The sequence below is a fragment of the Leptosomus discolor genome, unplaced genomic scaffold, assembly GCF_034619465.1.
Source record: "Leptosomus discolor isolate bLepDis1 unplaced genomic scaffold, bLepDis1.hap2 HAP2_SCAFFOLD_35, whole genome shotgun sequence".
Classification (NCBI taxonomy): domain Eukaryota; kingdom Metazoa; phylum Chordata; class Aves; order Leptosomiformes; family Leptosomidae; genus Leptosomus; species Leptosomus discolor.
Genome location: NW_028237764.1, coordinates 378750 through 401240, shown reverse-complemented (window position 1 = coordinate 401240; position 22491 = coordinate 378750). Strand labels below are relative to the sequence as shown.

At 51.3% G+C, this 22491-nt stretch overlaps 1 protein-coding gene across 1 annotated transcript; it reads left to right on the top strand.

Moving 5' to 3' along the window:
* Positions 1–13768: 13768 nt before the first annotated feature.
* On the top strand, positions 13769–14734 carry LOC147412883 (olfactory receptor 14A16-like). Its single transcript, XM_086480760.1, has one exon. It carries the CDS (start codon positions 13769–13771, stop codon positions 14732–14734), a length of 966 nt encoding a protein of 321 aa, XP_086336886.1.
* The last annotated feature ends 7757 nt before the right edge of the window (positions 14735–22491 follow it).

Below are 22491 nucleotides of genomic sequence, written 5' to 3'. Positions count from 1 at the left end.
GGCCCTGCATTGTCCAACACACAGCCACCATATGAGATACAGAGTGAAGAAACAGAGGATATGCAGGCGAAGGATATCCAGGTGAAGAAGGCCTTATTGTGACTTTGCACAGAGGTTATCCTCAGGATGGTGCCTATCATGGAGGCATAAACCACAGCAGTCCCTGTGAAGGAGCTCAGCAGCACAGCGGAGGAGAGAGCAACGCTCCTGGTTCATAGTAGCTGGTGCCCGTGCGGGCTCCTCTCAGCAAAGGGATGATGCCCCAGAAGAAGCAGTCTCTGCACTGGGCACAGAGGGTCTGGTGGCACACAAGATGGTGAGGCTGAGCATGGGCAGAGGAGCCATTCCCCAGCAGGTGAACACGAGCACGGAGCAGAAGCAGGAGTTTGCAAAGACAAGAGCAACGCGAGGACTTGCAAATGGCCCTGCAGCCATCGAAACACGTCGCAACACCTCGGTTAAACTCAGCCGTGCCCAGGGAGACAGAGAATGTCTGCGGCTCGTGAGCAGCCACAGAGATCTCTTAGTCTGCAACACGGGACTGACAAACATGTCAGGGGGAAGGACCAAAGTGAACCAAATCCATGGATCAATGCTGCAGGGGATGCAAGACCCCCTCATGACCTTCACCCCAGATGAGCCTGAGAGGGGAATGGGATGGGACCCGCTGTCTTCCCAGCTGTGTACGTGCTGCTGCTGGTGTGGTGGCTTTAAAGGAGAGAAGGGATGGAAAGAGGTAATAGGATTGAGGCAGCTCCTGCCCTGAGCCTTGAACAAGAGCAAAGGAAGAGAACAGGAAAGTAAACGGGTGCAGACCCTTAGACACGAGAAGAACACAAACCTGCAGGACAGCAGCCAACGGGGCTAGCGGTAGTGGCCTGTGGACAATGCCTGTACACCAATCACAGCTTACTTAGTGGCACGTATACTAGTAGAGAAACGTATATAATGATGCTGTAGCAAACAATAAAGGTCTTCGATTCATCCTCGATCGGAGTCCATGCCCTCAATCTCCACAAATGGCGCCTGAACAGGGACTTGAATCGCGGCAGTGAGCGACCGGTGGAGAGCACAGCAGAACGAATAAAGCAGCGGATTGAGAGCTGCCGTCCGGACAAGTAATCACCTAGGAAAAAAGGTGAGCGGCTGGGAATGTAACTTAAGGAGCAGCTGATCCAGTGGCAACCCCGTTGAACTCCTCAGGCTGCTGAAAGGAAGCAGGATCGCGGAGTCACATTAATCTTCTCTGCAGGACAGGGGTGAGCAACGGGGCAGAATGGGTACCTCTGTGTCTGCGGAGGAAAAGACTGTCATGAAGAGCTAAATAATCTGAAGGAGCAGCTGGATAAACAAAGCAAGAATCTCAATAGTTTAAAAAGTGAATTGGAACGAAATGTGCAGGAGAGAGAGGCCAAAATTGAGTCCCAACTTAAGTGTATCTTGAAGTGGGTCAGGATCGCAGTCCCCGGAGTGGACTCATGTACTATCTATTCCCCTGAGATATGGGACGAATTTCGCCCCAAGGCTTGGGAAGACGGGGACTTGGAAATGTTGCGTGCCTTGCCGGTTAAGTACAGGCGCCAGATGGGCCCCCTGGAGTACCCCCTCTCCGAGTACCCCTGGTTCCATGGGACGCTGTCACGGCTGAAGGTGGCTCAGCTGGTGCTGGTGGCGGCGCCGGCTCCCACGGTGTCTGCCTGGTGTGGCAGAGAGAGACGCGCCCAGTGAGAGCGTCCTCCTCTTCAGCTGCCAGGGCCGGCCGGCCCCGACCCCTGCGGCCCCGACACCCATGGCCTGGCTGAGCACCTCCCATTACCCACCCCCGGCGAGGAGGAAGGAGGACAAGGACGATGCCGAAGGCTCATGGCGGGGGAAAGGGGACCCCCGGCATTAAACCTGGGATCAACCCAACACTTCCCCCTCCCCCCAAAAATGGATCTCATCCCCCCACCCCCCAAAAAACGACCTCCCCCCTCCCCTCCAAAAACACTGCAGTATGGACCTGCCCCTCCCACCCTGGTCAATTTTCGGCGGGGGGGGAGGGAAGTCTGTTGCTATGAAAATTGGGAAAAAAAAAAAGGAAGGAAAAAAAAAAGAAAGAAAAAAAGAGAGGAAAAAAAAGTAAAAAGAGAGAAAAAAGGGAAAAAAAAGAAAAAAAGATAAAAGAAAAGATATAAAAGCCTTTGACAGATTTCTAGAAGTGGATTCCTGCTAGCTAGGAAAAGTCTGAGTTACAGGGGCTAAGCTTGTTTTCCTGTGTTTGCTTTACTTTGCCTTGGTCACGTGTGTTTCCTTTGATCTGTAACTGGTCACTCAGAGCGAGCACCAGTGCAGTTGTTCTACAGAAGCCTGTGTAATAGTTGGGCATGTCACGCTGCAAAATCGTACAGCTATTGGTGTTTTGCTTTTAGCACAAGTCATGGATGTGAGGATTTTGAAGGAATGTGTTGCATGAATTTATCAGATCACTCCGAGTCAATCCATAAAAGTATCCAGATGCTGAAGGACGGAGTTCTCCAGCTATGGGTTGATGAAACATGGAAATAGCTGAATGAGCTTTTAGAGGGATGGGGTTTTGTTAGCTGGTTTAAATCACTTATTAAGTTGTTGTTAGTCTGTCTGCTTCTCTTCCTACATATCCTTCTCTGTATACCATGTCTCCTGCAATGTATTAAGCGTTTAACATATGACTGTCACAGCTGTCTTGGTTGTAAGCAAAGGAGGGGGAGATGTAGGAGTAAGTCAGAGGCGACCTTTGGAAGCCGGCCAGGCACTGTTGCACTGAGGAGGAACAAGGAGAGAAGGGGTGGAAAGAATTAACAGGATTCAGGCAGCTCCTGCCCTGAACCTTGAACAAGAGTAAAGATAATACAAAAGTAAAGAGATCCTCACCGTTAGATAGGAGAGGAACTCAAGCCTGCACGACAGCACCCAATGGTGCTAGTGGTAGTGGCGCATGGACAATGCCCGTGAACCAATCACAGCTTGCTTAGTGGTGCGTGTGTTAGTAGAGAAAAGTATATACTGATGCTGTAACACACAATAAAGGTCTTTGGTTTATCCCCAATCGGAGTCCGTGCTCTCAATCTCCACACCGCTCTGCGCATCCTTCACGACCCAGAGCAAGAAACAGGCCACTGAGAACATTCATCCAGCCGGCATGCTGAGGAGATCCCCACCGCGGGCAATTTGCAGCCCCACGTGCCAAACGTGCTCCCCAGAACAGCAGGAGACAAGTGGCCCGGGGGATCCTCAGGAAAGTCCTTTTGCCCCAGGGAAAGGGCAGCCTGACCTGAGCTGACACCCACACCAAAAGGTTTCTCTTTCCATGTCCCCCCTGCACACACACACACGGTGCCCTGCTCTTCTCCCAGGACATCCCATCTCCCCACAGAGACTTTTCCCTACAGAGCTCATCTCTGCTGACCTGGACGGCCATTCCTGCAGCCCCTCCCCAGGCTCCCCACAGACCCTGAACTTGTGGTGCTGCTCTGCAGAGCAAGTGGGCTGTGGTGGCCAGGGCCATGCTGGTGAGGCTGAGAGGCAGACCCAGCTCAGGGTGGCTACTGTCCCCTCCACCTCAGCACACAGACGCTGCCCCAGCAGCTCCACAGAAGGTCTTAGAGAAAGGAACTCAGACAAACAATTCGGTGCAGGGTCCTTTATGTGGATTAAACACACAGAGAGCAGAGCTCCTTATTTCCACAAAGTCTCTAGAGCACACAAAATAGGCAAACACTGACGTAGAAATAGGATGGAGAATAAAGGAAGGATTTGTGGACAGTGGTAATAAAACAAATGAAAGCTAAAGCCAAAGAAGCCAAAACAATCAACCTCCCAATACTGCGGGCTGTAACACTAACAACATTCCCTTACGAGTGATACGCAGGAGATGGGCAGTTCATTGTTGCTTCTGAACAGCAAGCAGTCATCAGTTTCCTCAGGGCGTCCTTGAGCTCCTGGTTCCTCATGCTGTAGATGAGGGGGTTCACTGCTGGAGGAACCACCGAGTACAGAACTGCCATCAGCAGGTTCAGGGATGGGGAGGAGATGGAGGGGGGCTTCAGGTAGGCAAACATGACAGTGCTGACAAACACGAAGACCACGGCCAGGTGAGGGAGGCAGGTGGAAAAGGCTTTGTGGCGTCCCTGCTCCGAGGGGATCCTCAGCACGGCCCTGAAGATCTGCACGTAGGACACCACAATGAACACAAAACACCCAAAGGATAAACAGACACTGACCACAACCACCCGAGCCTCCCTGAGGTAGGTGTCTGAGCAGGAGAGCTTGAGGATCTGGGGGATTTCACAGAAGAACTGGTCCACAGCATTGCCCTGGCAGAGGGGCAGTGAAAATGTATTGGCCGTGTGCAGCACAGCATAGGGAAAAGCAGTGCCCCAGGCAGCTGCTGCCATGTGGACACAAGCTCTGCTGCCCAGGAGGGTCCCGTAGTGCAGGGGTTTGCAGATGGCAACGTAGCGGTCGTAGGCCATGACGGTGAGAAGACAGTACTCTGCTGTGAGCAAGAAGACAAAGAGAAAAAACTGTGCAACACATCCTGAGTAGGAGATGGCCCTGGTGTTCCAGAGGGCATTGGCCATGGCTTTGGGGAGAGTGGTGGAGAGGCAGCCCAGATCAAGGAGGGAGAGGTTGAGGAGGAAGAAGTACATTGGGGTGTGGAGGTGGGGGTCACAGGCTACAGTGGTGATGATGAGTCCGTTGGCCAGGAGGGCAGCCAGGTAGACGCCCAGGAAGAGCCCGAAGGTCAAGAGCCGCAGCTCCCGGGTGTCTCCAGATCTCAAGAGGAGGAACTCTGTGATGGAGCTGGCATTGGACATTATTTCACTGCAGGAATGGGGAACTGCTGTAAGAGGAGAAGACATTGACAATTGAGGATAGATTTCTCTGAACCTCTTTTATGCCATTTCTAAGACAAAACACCCAAAATGGCTTTTTTTTTTTTTTTTTTTCCTAGGAACCATGATCAGTTCCTTTTTGTGAGTTCAGGATTGACGAGCAGGGGCTCTGACCAGGGGCTCCAGACAAGTCAGACCTGTGCTATTGCAGAGGTGTCAAACAGCCCGTGCATTCAGTAGCTCTTCCTGGCAATGGGTGTTTCACTTGAGTAAGAGGTATTTCCCTCAGTGACCGTGTGACATTTGTCCCTATTTATTCCAATGTGATGGAGTCAGCACCCAGACCTGCTGTGTCTGAGAGGGAAAAGCCCAGGGAGGGACCCAGCCCTTCCAACTCTGCTGTGATGAACAGCAAAGTCTGAGTCGGAGTCACTCACGGCCAACACAGAACCTTTCTCACCCCCATTTTCCATCTCTTGGCTTTCTCCAGACATGATAACAGCAGCGTGCCTGTGGGGGAGAATGGGGCTGTCACTAGGTTCCCATCCTCCTCTGCTGAGTTGCACGCAGCACGGGGGAAGGGCACTTCAACCTCTTCACTTCATGGAGATGCTCAGGTGCCTGAAAGGCAGTGCCCAGCACCTCTAGTAGGGAGGATCAATTTGTTTTCAAGTCCCACACACTGTATTGCCCACATCCCCCCAGGATCAGTGACTCAAATGCATCTGAGATGCATAACACTCCCCCCACAACCCAGATCTTCCACAAGTAAGAAAAAGGAGCAGCAGGTATTGGAGAAAAAATGCAGAGCAATACCTTGATCCTTCTGCAAATGGGGAACAGGAGAGGAAGACAGCTGGCACTTGGGAAAGCCTTCTCCTTACACAGCACACACAGCACCTCCATGTTGGTGGCATCCCAGGCCGGTTGCTCTCAGTCCCTTTTCTCTGCAGAAGGAAGAGTTTTACATGTCAGGAGAGATGCATCTTTGCGGGGGATCTGTCCTTCCACACACAGCTACTCCCCGTAACTTCATGAGGAGCTCCCGGGGCAGGTTGAGTGCTGATGTAGTCTGGTGACAGAGTCCATGCCCAAGGTCACAGCCTCCCATGGTGAAGACAATCCACACGGAAGGACAGCCCTGGGCACCCCTGGATGCACACCCACCTTCACATCCTCACGCCATCCCTAACGGGCTTCACACGCCACAGCCATCCCCACCAGAAGGCAGCCGTCATGCCCTGTCCCTCTCAAACTGCACTAGGGAGGCCCTGCCCTGCACCCCATCTTCTTCTTCTGCATTACATACAGATCCCAGAGGTTGGACACATTCAGGAGATCCTGCAAGGAGCCACCAACACATCACCCTGCACCCAGAGACTTACTGTGTCAGAGGCTGGGAAGAGTTCTCCTCCAGTGAGCTCTCAGCCATCCTCCCCCTCTCCCCTGCCTTCAACCTCTCTCTGCCCCGCTCCTTTCTCCTTGGTGCCCACAGGCAGCCCCCTCAGCCCTGCTGCGCTTTGCAGAGCAGCTGCTGCTGGGCAGAGCTGTCTCCCTGCAGCTCTGCCTGCTTGCTAGGAGCTCTCTCTGTCCCAGGAGCCCAGCCCATATCAGCAGCATAGCAACAGCCCAACAACTTTTTTATCATCTCTCTGGTGGTTTAGTGTGAAGTCCATGAAACTGAGAGACTGAGGGGAAGTTGAGGAAACCTCTGGAGGAGTCAAAGTCAGATGCAAACTCCAAAGTTTCTCGGAGCACTAATGGGTTCCCCTGAGGGACGTTACTGACAAAGCCTCCCTGGGGGCTGGTTGAAGGAGAAACCTGGAGGCAGTGATGACAGGTAGGCAAAGGCAAGGTGAAGGTGGCTCTGATGCTGAGTAAACCTTGGTGTGCTTTATCAAGACAAAAGGCCAAGCCCTGACTCTCCAGCCCCTGCAAGGCAGACCCTGTCCCTCAGCCATTCCTCAGGGTTCTTCCTGGGGCAGGGTGATGTGAGGATGTGCAGTGCCAAGGGCAGGGCCAAGGTCCTCTGCTTCTGGGTTTGTGCTGGGTGGGCTGAGGAGGCACTGAGGTGCTGATGCCATAAGGTGAAGGGGTCTTCCAGTAGGCCTTAGGGGTTGAGACAACAGCCATAGCCAAGGGGAGAAAGACCTCGGCTCTCTTGGGGGCTTTTTGTCTTGCCAGAGCCCTTGAGCATCTCCACCACAGGATGTCCTACAGTGTCCCACACCTGCGCTTGCCATTGCACCGTGCAGATCAGACTGTCCCCAGGAGAGGCTTGAGCAACGCCTGAGGGACATGTTCTCCCTTCCCAAAGGCTGGATGTCAGGACCTGTAGCCTTCATGGAACACCCCCAGGTTTCCTCAGCATCAGAGTGACCTTGACCTTGCCTTTGCCTGCCTGGGACGAAGGGAGCTCCTGGCAAGAGGGCAGTGCTGCTGAGAGCTCTGGAGTGTCCCTCTCCTCCCAGAATCACAGAACCAAGGAGGCTGGAAGGCAGCCAGCCGCTACCTTTTTTGGGCTTCTCCTTCATGCTTGGTTTTAGCGAGCATCTACTTTCTCAGCCATGCCAGCCTCCTGCCACTTTTGTGTGACTTCCATCATGTCAAGGTAAACCATTGTATATTGTGAAGAGGAGATCCTTGAGCACCTCTCTCTGCTAGATGCAGCCCATGGGATTTTTCCAAGGAGGTCCCTCAGCAGCCCAAAATCTGCTCTCTTGAAACCCTGATCTTTGCCTTCTTCCCTTTTCTCCACATCCTCCAACCTACCTTCTCACCTCAGACTTTTCCATTCCTAATCAGCCTTTCCTTGTTTATATATGTTGTGGTTTAACCCCAAAAAGATATTAGGCACCACCCTGCACCTTGTTCACCTTTCTCCCCCAACCTCAGTGGGACAGGGGAAGAGGAAAGATAGAGTAAAAGCTAGAAAATTTAAGATGGTGATTTGGGGTCATTGGCCCGCTTGTGTCTGCCCCCAACCTCTTGCACCCTCACCCCTCTATTCACTGGTGGGGCATAGTCAAAACAGAGAAGGCCTTGACGCTTTTCAAACATCATTCAGAAACAGCTAGAACATTCGTGTGTTCTCAGCATTGTTTTGGTCACGAAACTGAGACGTAGCACCACAGGAGCTTTATGAACAGAAGTCAGTCCAGCCCAGCCAGACACAGTCCAATCTCCACATGTTATTCCATACCATTTCTGTTATACTCAGGTTCCAAACTGTGCAAAAAAACCTTCTTATACAACTGTCCCCTTTCAATCATGGTATTTACAGACAGCTATCATTGCTTTAAATATGTGCCACCCCTCAAATATATCCATGAAATTGTCCGTGAAGTGTCCACTGAGTCCGTGTCGTCCATGGCTTGGCTTCCATTGGTATGGTGGTTACTCAGGAGAGGAAAGGTGTGTTGTGTGGAGTTACTGGTCATTACAACTGGCTCAAGTTGGGTCAAGGTAACTGGCTCGATGGCCGAGCACAGGGTTGGTGGTGAATGGAGTTCAATCCAGATGGTGACTGGTCACAAGCAGTGTACCCCAGGGCTCAGTGTTGGGCCGGTCTTGTTTAACATCTTTATCGATGAGTTGGGTGAGGGGATCGAGTGCTCCCTCAGTGAGTTTGGAGATGGCACCAAATTTGGTGGGAGTATTGAACTGCTCGTCTGCAGAGGGACCTGGACAGACTGGATTAATGGGTTGAGGCCAATTGTATGAGGTTCAACCAGTCCAACAGCCCGAGTCCTGCACCTGGGTCACAACAACCCCACACAGCGCTACAGGCTTGGGGATGAGCAGCTGGAAAGCTGCCTGACAGAAAAGGCCCTGGGGGTGCTGGTCAACAGCTGGTGAACATGAGCCTGCAGTGTGCCCAGGTGGCCGAGAAGGCCAACAGCATCCTGGTCTGTAGCAGCAATGGTGTGGCCAGCAGGAGCAGGGAGGTGATCGTACCCCTGTACTCAGCACTGGTGAGGCCACACCTCGAATCCTGTGTGCAGTTTTGGGCTCCTCACTGCAAGAAAGACACTGAGGTGCTGGAGCGTGTTCAGAGAAGGGCAACGAAGGTGGTCAAGGGTCTGGAGAACAGGTCTTGCAAGGAGCGGCTGAGGGAACTGGGATTTTTTAGTCTGGAGGAGGCTGAGGGGAGACCTCATCGCTCTCTAAAACTGAGAGAAGGTTGTAGTGAAGTGGGGGTCAGTCTCTTTTCCCTAGAAAGAAGTGACAGGACAAGAGGAAATGGCCTCAAGTTGCACCAGGGGAAGTTTAGGATGGACATGATGTAGCATTTCTTTACTGAAAGAGTGGTGAAGCACTGGAACAGGCTGCCCAGGGAAGTGGTGGTGTCACCATCCCCGGAGGTGTTCAAAAAACACAGTTCCATGATTCTATGATTGTTGCACTTGTCCAGATTTTTGCAAAGCTCATTTAGGTGATACCTGCTGCAGTACTTGCTAAAACATACAACTAAAACTTGCTGTCGATACTAAACTGGGAGTAGTGGCTGACACGCCAGAAGGCTGTGCTGCCATTCAGCGAGACCTGGACAGGCTGGAGAGCTGGGTGGGGAGGAACCTGAGGTTCACTAAGGGCGAGTGTAAGGTCTTTCACCTGAGGAGGAATAAGCTTATGCACCAGTACAGCCTGAGGGTCTACCTGCTGGAGAGCAGCTCTGCGGAGAAGGACCTGTGAGCTGTGGTGGAAGGCAAGTTAACTATGAGCCAGCCACGTGCCCCATGAGAGAGGCCTCACAGATGGATTATATCACACTGCCATGAACCTTCCAAGGCAAGCACCGTGTGCTTACTGTGCTAGAAGTGACAACCAGAGGGTTGACAACATGCCCCGTGCCCATCGTGACCCACCCCCCAAAACACCATCCTGGGCCTTGAACAGCAAGTGCTGTGGCACCCCAGAAAGACCTCAGGCAGACAGCAGGATTCCTTTCTGAAACACCCTCAGTAGCCCCTGGGCCAGGGAATGTGGCAATGATTGGGTGTGCCACGTCCCCTGTCACACACCAGCCTCCGGAATGATTGACGGAGAGAAGGGACTGTTAAGGACAAGAGTGAGAGCAAAGGGGGCTGGGAAACACAAGGGATGGGATGCAGACTGGGCAGAAGCCACCTGCGTAGTTAATATCAGAGGACTGACTGATCAACCTGGCCCTGCCCAGACAAAAACCGAAGACAAAGACCCCATAGTGCAAGTAGGGAGCAGGCTTGGAAAGATGGCACGGGTTGCTCCTCCCTCAGGAAAAGGCCAACCTGATTGTGGGATTGCTTTTGCTCAAGGACACGGGTGCACTGGTTGGATGATGATGGAATCTGACATGTACCTGCAGTAGATTTAACCTTGGTTGGATAATAACTCACGATTTGAGTTGTATATTTTAGGAAGTACCGCAGCAGTTATCACATAAATGGACCTTGCAAAAAGCTGGCAATGTGCAGCAATGGCCCAGCCTGTGCTGGTTTCATGACCAGTAACTGCACACAACACACCTCCTTTGTGCTGAGTAACCACCATACCAAATGGAACCAGAGTCATGGAATACATGAACACAGTGCAAAATTTATGGACAATTTTATGGACATGTGAGGGGGTTACCTATAGATAAGGCAATGATAGCTGTCTGTCAGCCACGTGGTGGGAAGGTGTGGTGTTAATAGAGGTGGTTTTGGACAGTCTGGGACCTGAGGATGACAGAAATAGGATGGAATAAATGGGTGGTGATTGGACTGGGTCTTCCTGAGCTTGACTTACTTTTCTTCATGGAAGTTCCCATGGTGCTGTGCTCAAGATTTGTGACTAAAACAATGCAGAGAACACACTAATGTTCTAGCTGTTGCTGAAGAGTGTTTGCACAGCTTCAAGGCCTGCTCTGTTTCTGAGTGTGCCCCACCAGTGAATAGACTGGGGGGCTGCGGGTACAAGAGGTTTGGAGGGGACATAACCAGGCCAAGGACCGAAAATGACCATCTTATCCCCGAAGCTTCCTTGCTTTTACTTTTCCTTTCCGCTTCCATTGTCCACTAATGTTGGGGGAGGGTAGTGAGCAAGCTGCAGGGTGGTGCCTAATTTTTTGCTGGGGTTAACCACAATATTTACAAACAAGGAAGAACTGGTGAGGAATGGAAGAATCCAGAGTGAGAAGGTAGAGTTGAGGATCCTAAGGAAAGGGAAGAAGGCAAAGAGAAAACAGACTTTGGATTGCTGAGGGACCTCCTTGGAAGAATCCCATGGGATACAGCCTGGCAGAGAAGACGGGAGCAGAGAGCTGTTTGATGCTCAAGGATCTCCTCTTCACAATCCAGAATGGTCCACCTTGACATGCTGGAAGTCACATCAAGGTGGCAGGAGGCTGGCATGGCTGAGAAAGGAGCTGCTGGCTAAAACCAAGCATGAAGGGGAAGCCCAGAAAAGGTGGTAACTGGCTGCCTTCCAGCCTCCTTGGTTCTGTGATTCTGGGAGGAGAGGGATACTCCAGAGCTCTCGGCAGCACTGCCCTCTTGCCAGGATCTCCCTTCGTCCCAAGCAGGCAAAGGCAAGGGCAAGGTCACTCTGATGCTGAGAAACCTGGAGGTGTTCCACGAAGGCTACAGGTCCTGACCTCCAGACTCCTGGAAGGGAGAACATGTCCCTCAGGCGTTGCTCAAGCCTCTCCTGGGGACAGTCTGATCTGCACGGTGCAATGGCAAGCGCAGGTGTGGGACACTGTAGGACATCCTGTGGTGGAGACGCTCAAGGGCTCTGGCAAGACGAAAAGCCCCCAAGAGAGCCGAGGTCTTTCTCCCCTTGGCAAGGGCTGTTCTCTCAACCCCCAAGGCCTACTAGAAGACCCCTTCACCTTACAGCACAAGCACCTCAGTGCCTCCTCAGCCCACCCAGGACAAACTCAGAAGCAGAGGACCTTGGCCCTGCCCTTGGCACTGCACATCCCCACATCACCCTGCCCCAGGAAGAACCCTGAGGAATGGCTGAGGGACAGGGTCTGCCTTGCAGGGGCTGGCGAGTCAGGGCTTGGTCTTTTAGCTGGACAAAGCACTCCAAGGTTTACTCAGCATCAGAGGCCCCTTCACCTTGCCTTTGCCTACCTGTCATCACTGAATCCAGGTTTCTCCTTCAACCAGCCCCCAGAGAGGCTTTGTCAGTAACGTCCCTCAGTGGAACCCATGAGTGCTCCAAGAAACTTTGGAGTTTGCATCTGACTTTGACTCCTCAAGAGGTTTCCTGAACTTCCCCTCAGTGCCTGGGTTTCACGGACGTGGCACCAAAACCACCAGAGAGATCATTAAAAAGTTGTTGGGCTGTTGCTCTGCTGCTGAGCTCGGCTGTGCTCCTGGGACAGAGAGAGCTCCTAGCAAGCAGGCAGAGCTGCAGGGAGACAGCTCTGCCCAGCAGCAGCTGCTCTGCAAAGCGCAGCAGGGCTGAGGGGGCTGCCTGTGGGCACCAAGGAGAAAGGAGCGGGGCAGAGAGAGGTTGAAGGCAGGGGAGAGGGGGAGGATGGCTGAGAGCTCACTGGAGGAGAACTCTTCCCAGCCTCTGACACAGTAAGTCTCTGGGTGCAGGGTGATGTGTCGGTGGTTCCTTGCAGGATCTCCTGAATGTGTGCAACCTCTGGGATCTGTCTGTGATGGAGAAGAGGAAGCCGGGCTGCAGAGCAGGGCTTCCCTAGTGCAGTGTGAGAGGGACAGGGCATGACGGCTGCCTTCTGGTGGGGATGGCTGTGGGGTGTGAAGGTGGGTGTGCACCCGGGGGAGCCCAGAGCTGTCCTTCCAAGCAGGGTGTCTTCACCATGGGGGTCTGTGACCTTGGTCATGGACTCTGTCACCAGCCTACATCAGTACTCATCCTGCCCCTGGGAGCTCCTCATGGAGCTGTGGGGAGAAGCTGTGAGTGGAAGGACAGATCCCCAGCAAAGATTGATCTCTTCTGACATATAAACCTCTTCCTTGTGCAGAGAAAAGGGACTGAGAGCAACCGGCCTGGGATGCCACCAACATGGAGGTGCTGTGTGTGCTGTGTAAGGAGAAGGCTTTCCCGAGTGCCAGCTGTCTTCCTCTCCTGTTCCCCATTTGCAGAAGGATCAGGGTATTGCTCTGCATTTTTTTCTCCAATTCCTGCTGCTCCTTTTCTTGCTTTTGGAAGGTCTGGGTTGTGGGGGGAGTGTTAGGCATCTCAGATGCATTTGAGTCACTGATCCTGGGGGGCTGTGGGCAATGCAGTGTGTGGGACTTGGAAACAAGTTGATCCTCCCTACAGGAGGTGCTGGGCACTGCCTTTCAGGCACATGAGAACCTCCTTGAGGTGAAGAGCTTGAAGTGTACTTCCCCTGTGCTCAGGGCAATTCAGCAGGGGAGGGTGGGAACTCAGTGACAGCCCCATTCTCCCCCACAGGCACGCTGTTGTTATCATGTCTGGAGAAAGCCAAGAGATGGAAAATGGGGGTCAGAAAGGTTCTGTGTTGGCCGTGAGTGACTCCGACTCAGACTTTGCTGTTCATTACAGCAGAGTTGGAAGGGCTGTGTCCCTCCCTGGGCTTTTCCCTCTCAGACACAGCAGGTCTGGGTGCTGACTCCATCACATTGGAATAAATAGGGACAAATGTCACACGGTCACTGAGGGAAATACCTCTTACTCAAGTGAAGCACCCACTGCCAGGAACACCTACCAAATGCACGGGCTGTTTGACACCACTGCAATAGCACAGGTCTGACTTCTCTGGAGCCCATGGGCAGAGCCCCTGCTCGTCAATCCTGCACCTACAAAAAGGAACTGACCGAAGTTCCTCTGAAAAAAGAAGTCATTTTGTGTGTTTTCTCTGAGAAATGGCATAAAACAGGCTCAGAAAAAAACTGTCAATATCTTCTCCTCTTTCAACTATCCCCTATTCCTGCAGCGAAATAATGTCCAATGGCAGCTTCATCGCAGAGTTCCTCCTCCTGGCATTTGCAGAGAGGCGGGAGCTGCAGCTCTTACACTTCTGGCTCTTCCTGGGCATCTACCTGGCTGCCCTCCTGGGCAACGGACTCATCATCACCACTGTAGCCTGTGACCACTGCCTCCACACCCCCATGTACTTCTTCCTCCTCAACCTCTCACTGCTTGACCTGGGCTCCCTTTCCACCACTCTCCCCAAAGCCATGGCCAATGCCCTCTGGAACACCAGGGCCATCTCCTACACAGGATGTGCTGCCCAGGTCTTTCTCAATCTCTTTTTTATTGCAGCAGAGTTTTATCTTCTCACCGTCATGGCTTACGACCGCTACGTTGCCATCTGCAAACCCCTGCACTACGGGACCCTCCTGGGCAGCAGAGCTTGTGTCCACATGGCAGCAGCTGCCTGGGGCACTGCTTTTCCCTATGCTGTGCTGCACACGGCCAATACATTTTCACTGCCCCTCTGCCAAGGCAATGCTGTGGACCAGTTCTTCTGTGAAATCCCCCAGATCCTCAAGCTCTCCTGCTCAGACACCTACCTCAGGGAGGCTGCGGTAATTGTGGTCAGTGTCTGTTTAGGCTTTGGGTGTTTTGTGTTCATTGTGGTGTCCTACGTGCAGATCTTCAGGGCCATGCTGAGGATCCCCTCGGAGCAGGGACGCCACAAAGCCTTTTCCACCTGCCTCCCTCACCTGGCCGTGGTCTTCGTGTTTGTCAGCACTGGTATCTTTTCCTACCTGAAGACTCCCTCCATCTCCTCTCCATCCCTGAAACTGCTGATGGCAGTTCTGTACTCGGTGGTTCCTCCAGCAGTGAACCCCCTCATCTACAGCATGAGGAACCAGGAGCTCAAGGATGCCCTGAGGAAACTGATGACTGGTTGCTTTGCAGAAGCAGCAATGAACTGCTCATCTTCCCCTGCATATCACTAGTAATGGAACTCATTACAGGCCCAGCCTCTCTTTGGTGGGTTGTTTGATTTGGTTTCTTTGGGGTTTAGCTTGCTCGGGGAGTATTCTGTCCTCAAAAATGTTGACCTTCTTCATCCTATTTCTATGTCAGTCTCTGCCTGCCTTGTGTGCCTCAGAGACTTTGTGTAAATAAGGAGCTGTGCTGTCTGCGTGTTTAAACCAAATAAAGGACCCTGCACCGACTTGTTTGTCTGAGTTCCTTTCTCCAAGATCTTTTCTGGAGCTGCAGGGACAGCATCTGTGTGCAGAGGTGGAGGGGGCAGTAGACACCCTGAGCTGGATCTGCCTCTCAGCCTCACCAGTACGGCCCTGGCCACCACAGCCCACTTGCTCTGCAGAGCAGCACCACCAGTTCAGGGTCTGTGGGGAGCCTGGGGAGGGGGTGCAGGAATGGTCGTCCAGGTCAGCAGAGATGAGCTCTGTAGGGAAAAGTCTCTGTGGGGAGATGGGATGTCCTGGGAGAAGAGCAGGGCACCGTGTGTGTGTGTGCAGGGGGGACATGGAAAGAAAAACCCTTTGGTGTGGGTGACAGCTTGGGTCAGGCTGCCCTTTCCCTGGGTCCAAAGGACCTTCCTGAGGATCCCCTAGGCCAGTTGTCTCCTGCTGTTGTGGGGAGCAAGTTTGGGATGTGGGGCTGCAAGTTCCCCAGGGTGGGGATCTCCTCAGCATGCCGGCTGGATGAAGGTTCTCTGTGGCCTCCGTTTCCTTCTGTGACACCAGTCCTAGCAGGGCTGCTTTGCTGGGCTCGACTGGGGAGGCGGCAGAAAGGAGTCAAGATTCAGGGAAGGGCTGGGCTGGCTGGGCTGGCGAGTGCCCCCGACAGGAAACAGCATTGAGCTGGGGCAGATTTAGGGCATGGACTGCGATTGGGGATAAACTGAAGACCTTTATTGTTTGCTACAGCATCAATATATCCTTTTCTCTACTAGTACAACCACCACTAAGTAAGCTGTGACTGGTGTACAGGCATTGTCCACGCACCACTACCACTAGCACCATTGGCTGCTGTCCTGCAGGCTTGTGTTCTTCTCGAGTCTAAGGGTCTGCACCTGTTTACTTCCCTGTTCTCTTCCTTTACTCTTGTTCAAGGCTCAGGGCAGGAGCTGCCTGAATCCTGTTAACTCTTTCCATCCCTTCTCTCCTTGTTCCTCCTCAATTCCCCCTTTCTGTGTTTCCACCGTATAGACACTTACTGACGTTCAGAGGATCATTCCCTACATGCAAGATAAGAAACATGATAATATTAAAATTATACACATGATTATACATAAAATCAAAACCCAACCTTGATTAAGATCTCCAACCATTCCCTCAGGCCCCGATTGTTTAATAAGGTAGCTAAAGGAGCCATGAGGATGCTAGCTGCATTACAATGCACACCTATCAACCGTCGTAATCCAGTTACTTCTTTCCCAATTACTTCTACATTATCTATGTGTAGTCCAACAAGGCACGTGTGAAAAGGCTGTTCTGGTTGTGCCATCAAGACGTAGAAGGCTGTCTGGTTGAAGGCATGAGCCAAAGATACCCGTATGTTACTGCTGTTCTGGGGTGTCAGCGTCGGTGTCAGCGTCTTCATCATATTTCCCATAGTCTGTATTGATGTGATCAACACTTCCACTCCCAGCAGCGTGATTAGGTAGATCGCCATGCCCATATTTTGTTTTTTCAAGCCACAGCCTTACACACTGCACTGGAATCCACTCTGGTCCTTGATCTGAGGAAACACAAGCATACCCTCTACCCCACGTTATTAACATGTATGGTCCTTCCCATTTCCCTGTCTGTAGCAAACGCACCCAGACCTTCACGTTTGGGTTTAGTGTATCTGACATTCCGGAACCTAGGCCTAAAAAGGGTTTAATTAGAGGTAGTTGTTGGTCCCCTATGTCGTTTCTAAGGTCTACACAATTCAAGACATAGACCATTTTCCATAAGCTTATCTGCGGGCTTTCCCCCTGCATTCTCCCTCTTTGTTTTTGCAGCATGTTTTTTAGAATTTGGTGAGTGCGTTCAATGATTGCTTGTCCTTGTGGAGAGTGTGGAATGACCATGACGTGTTTTACACCCCACATTTGTAAAAACATTTGTGTCTTTTTACTGTTATATCTGGGACCATTATCTGTCTTTATAGTTGCTGGTATTCCTCATACTGCAAAGGCAGCAGTCCCGTGTCTAATAACGTCCCTTGTTTTTTTTCCCTGGATTCAGCTGTTGCCCATATCGCCCCTGAATACGTATCCACTGAAACACGTACCCACTTCTGTCTTCCCAATTCTGAGACGTGTCACATCTGATTGCCATAATTTAAGCGCTTGGAGACCTCGAGGGTTAACTCCAGTTGGGCCTGCGGCCGCAAATTGTTGACAATCAGGACACATATGCACAATTGCACGAGCATCATTGCAGGAAAAACAAAATAGTTTTTGAAGAGCTCGAGCAGATTGGTAGAAAAATTCATGTGATAATTTGGCTTGTTTAAAGATTTGTGGTGTAGGTGCCGCCCAGGCCAGGGCAGTCAATCTGTCTGCTTCCCAATTCCCTTCTGCTATAGCTCCAGGTCAAGTAGTATGGCCTCGTATATGTAGTACGTAAAAATCACTTACCCGGTTGTTGACCAAACTCCATAATTGTTTAAACAGGGAAAATAACTGCTCTTTATTGACATGTTTTAATGAAGCTTTTTCTATTCTTTGAACGAGCCTGCAAACATACTGTGAGTTAGTGACTATGTTCAAAGGTTCACTCCACCTTTGGAACACCTTAATAACTGCAATCAGTTCTACAATTTGGGGCGTTCCTGAGACTGTACGAATCTCCCTCTCCCATTTTAATCCTTCTTTCCAAACTATCACTGCTCGTCCTGATTTTCCTGAGCCATCCATAAATACTGTGCGCCCAGGTACGGGAACTGGGCTGCATCCGGGTCGGGCGATGATGTGCTTGTCTTTAAAAGACACGAATAATTTGTGTGACGGTAAATGAATACTGATATTTCCAGTAAAATTCAGCAGCGCAGTTTGAAGTGGTAGACTATTTGCCATTCTCCATCCCAGACAGTCTTTTGTAAATGGTACATAGAGAATTAATACTTATTGTCCTTGTAATTGTACTGCCCGTGTCTGCCCTTTACAAATTAACATTGCAAACATCTCTGCCCTGGTTATAATGGTCTTTGTTGGCTGATGTAGCAGGAAGATCTGCTCTATGAGGATGAGGGGGTCTGCTTCAGTCTCCACCCATTGTCCTAATAATGCCAAGGGTTGTGACGATGTATTTATAATAAAAAGTTGGAGGCCACGACCCTCCCTTAGTCGGCCCGCTTGCCTTGACTGAATTGCAAGTTCAACAAGGGCTAGAGCTTGTTGCGCTTCCAGTGTTAGACCTCGTCGCGAATCCAAGGCAGGGTCACCCTTCAACAACATGAACAAAGGCTGTAAAGTATCATTATTGATTCCCAGTAATGATTAACCCAATTGACAGCACCTAAGATTTTTGGCAGATCATTTAGCGTTGTGATTTCCCATTTCAAGGCCACCCTCTGGGGTTCTATGGTTCGTTCCATTATTTTCCACCCCAGGTAGTGCCAAGGGGGTTCCTCTTGTACTTTTTCAGGTGCTGCCTGGAGTCCATAAAACTGTAGGGCCTTCAACGTTGCATTGACCACTTCCTTCAGAATTGTCAACTCAGCCCCTGCAATCAAGATATCGTCCATATAATGATACACCAGTATCTGCGGGGGCTGTTCACGAACCCCAGAGAGTGCCCTTGCAACATACATTTGACAGATAGTAGGGCTATTCTTCATTCCCTGAGGCAAGACAGTCCAGTGATAGCGTGGCATGGGTGCACTATTGTTAATAGATGGAACGGAGAAAGCAAAGCGAAAACAATCCTGCTTTGCGAGGGGAATTGTAAAGAAACAATTAGATCCATTACTATTATCGGCCAATTTGATGGAAATACTGTGGGAGAGGGAACTCCGGGTTGTAAGGCTCCCATACTTTCTATCACAGCGTTGATCTGCCTCAGGTCATGTAACAAGTGTCATTTCCCAGTCTTTTTCTTAATGACAAAGATTGGTGTGTGTGGGAGGACATTTATGAAATAAGGGACATGTGAACAATCCAGCCTTTCCAGAGAATCTGAGCTGGGACGTACCGGAACTGCTGAAAGCATAAACAACTTGCGGTGCAGGGGGCATGAACATCTTACAGGGGCAGGAGAAGAGACAGCCACCATTAATGACGCAGTTTTAATTCCTGAAGAAGATGGGTGTGAACATCTGTGAACGTGACTTGAACATGACTCGCAATGTGGCCAATCGGGTTGGACTATGGGCCGTTATTTGCGATGAAGCCAATCAGTATTTATTGGGTGTGGTGGAGGGTTATAAATTGCACTGGAAACACGGAAATAAAGGTTCACTTGTTAGATCACATTGATCGTGTCAGTGTCCTCACGCAGCTCCCGCAGGTGGGGGGAAGGTGTTTTAAGATTTGGGTTTATTTCTCATTACTCCTCTCTGAGTTAATTGGTAATAAATTACATTTCCCTTCAGTCGAGTCTCTTTTGCCCGTGATGGTAAATGTTGAATGATCTCCCTGTCCTTATCTCAACCCCACAAGCCTGTTGTTATTTTTTTTTCTCTCCCCTATCCAGTTAAGGAGGGGAGTGATAGAGTGGTCTTGGTGGGCACCTGGCATTTTGGCCAGGGTCAGCCCACCACAGGGGGACACAAAAGCCACAGCTGAGTGCACCAAAGTTATGTTTGCTTTCTTCTGTGGTCATGGGGCACCTGAGAGCTGTCTCTATTGTCGTCAAGGGAACACACGTGGTGGGTCATTCATTCATCCTGGAAGGGACCTCGGCAGGTCTCTAGGCCAAGCTAAACAGTACACAGTTGGAGAAAGAAGAAACGAGCGTGGGCTGTAGGCATGCTGGGCTGTGTTACTTTAAGATAGAGACTCAGATAGACAAAGAGAGAGCATGGATCTGTCCAGGAACTGGTCTTTCCAGAACAGAATCACAGAACCACTGAGGCTGGAAGGCAGCTAGCTTCCACCTTCTCTGTGCTTAATTCTCACGCCTGATTTTAGTTTGAGAACTCCTTTCTCATCCATTGCTGCCTCTTTCCACCTTGGTGGGAATTCCTATATGTTGGGTTGGACCATTCTTGGTCATGAAGAGGTGATCCTTGAGCATCAAAACAGCTCACTGAGGAATGCACCTGCCCAAAGGCATCCGCCAGTCCTAGGTTGACAAAATTGCCATCCCTAACTCTTATACTAACAAGTCTTTACAGTATGAAGTTTTATTTATGTCCTGGTTTGGGCTAAACCAGAACTAATTTTGTTTTAGTGCTTTAAGTTTTCAGTTAAGTCTCCTCTAACTAACGGCATTTTCTGAAACAGCAGCATGTTTTTCCAGACAGTGACTACTCCCAGCAGTGATAAGGCTGAGGGGAGTCAGTACCAAGGAATGGGATGCAGAGGGGCCCTTGCTTATACTTGTTCTTGTAGCGACCAAGGTCACTGCTAGATCTTGTACTGCGTGTTGGGGTGTCGGGTGTGAAAAGGGTCACAAGCACGTAAAAGTTCACACCTGCGGGGAGGAGCAAACCGGACAGGTGACCCAAACCTGACCAACAAAGTGTCCCACCCCGTATACGTCATATTCAGTATAAAGCTGAGAGATCACGAGAGTCAATCTCTCTTCTTCGATGGCCAATGTCTGAGGAGGACTCCGTCTGTTCTTCTGTTGTCGATCCCTGATCCCTGAATCCAGGGCCTGAGTCCAGCTCCTGCATCCTGTCCCTGTCTGCTGCCCAGTCCAGCCTGGGACTGCCCCAGTGCCAGCCCCACAGTGTGGTGGTGACGTATCGTCATCAGGGTGGGGGGAGTTGGATTTGGTATTGGTTTTGTACATATTGTATATATTTAATTATTTCCTTATTCTTATTAATATATTTTCTTTTATTGTTATTATTTAATTAAAGCTGTTTTAGTTTTCTTTTCCAAGCCATAAAGTCACTCTCTCTTGTTCTCTCTCCTTTTCACTTTTGGGAGGGGAGAGGGGTTAGTAGAGAGCGTCTGTCATTCGTTAGTGGCCGGCCCAGCCTCAAACCTTGACAAGTACCTTTCTTAAGGTAGCTGTATGTCGCTCCCATTGTATACTGATTTACCATGCCTGAGGAAGCAAACTGAAGGCCACCAGCTCGTCACAAGTACCAGAAGAACAGCCCTGCCGTGGACAGAAGGACTTTGTTTCTTGGAATTTGTGAGCCGCCCTTCTCTACAGCGGAAGGACCCTACCTTGTTGGTGGTCACTCCTACTACCCACAGCATCTCCCCACAGCACTATGGGAACGTCCCAGGGCAGGCTGAGTGCTGACCCTGGCAGGCAGCAGAGTCCCTGACCCGGCACACAGCCCCTGGTGTGCAGGGACCCTGCTCTGCCCTGGGCACCCCTGCCTGCACACACGGATTCACATCCTGCAGACATCCCCAGGAGAAAGAAGTCATCATGCCCTGTCCCTCTGAAGGTGCAGCAGGCAAGCCCTGTTCTGGAGCACGTCCTTCTCTGCACCAACCATCGAAGGTGCCAGCTTTAGATCTCTCCAGGAACAGCAGCTGCGGCGTTGTCCTACAGACAGAAACTTACTGTGTCCAGGGCTGTGAGGATGCCTCCCCCAGTGAACACTCAGCTCTCCCTCCCTGCCTGCAGGCAGTGCCCTCAGCCCTGCTGCGCTTCGCAGAGGAGCTGCTCCTGGGCAGAGCTGTCTCTCTGCAGCACTGTCCGCTTGCCAGCAGCTCCCCACACCCCAGGAGCCCAGCCCAGCTCAGCAGCAGGGGAGCAGCCCAAGGCAGCCCTTTCTCTGCCCCCTCTGGGCTCCCTCCAGCTGTCCCTGGGGCTCCAGGGGAACCTGCTCTCAAACAGGCTGAAGTCAGCACTGAGGTTCCCTCCCTCAGCTGGGCACAGAGACTGACTGCCAGCTGTGTCATTTCAGCTATCAGAAAAAGAATTGGCCTTGACAGCACCTCTTCTTCTCCCATCAACAGCACACACAGGTCTTGAACACTCAGTACGAGGATTCCTTACGGCAAGTCAAAACTTGCCTGCTTCCACAGCTGGGGTGCTTCAGCCTAAATGTGCAGCAATGTCTCAGCCAGGGCCACAGGCAGGATGAACTGGAGCCGTTCCTGTGGGAGACAGAGCTGTGACACGGTGGCAGCCAGCTGGTCCTCAAGGACAGCATCCTCCAAGCTCAGCAATAGTCCAGATATCAATTCAATATAAACTTGAAAGGCAAATCAGGGGCACCACAGTGAGTGTTTGCTACTTCAGGAACATTTAAAGGAGAATCAAAGTTACTGTGTGGGCACTACTGGATTTACTAAGAGCAAGTGAAGACAGATCTGAGATGCTCCATGTCCTCTTTGCCTCAGTCTTCCCCAGCAACCTCTGCCTGGCCTCTGACATGAGGCAGGACTCTGGAGGAGAACAGCCAGGACTGGGTGGGGATCAAGTCAGGGGTCCTTGAGCAAACACAATCCTTAGCAGGCTATGGGACAGGAGGGACAACAGCCAAGGGAGCTGAGAGGGCAAACCAATGTCACAGTGAGGTCACTCTCTGTTGTCTTTGAAAGGTCATGGAGATGGGAGGGATTCTCTGATGACTGGCAGCACCCAAAAGCTGCAGGCACCTTTCAAAGATT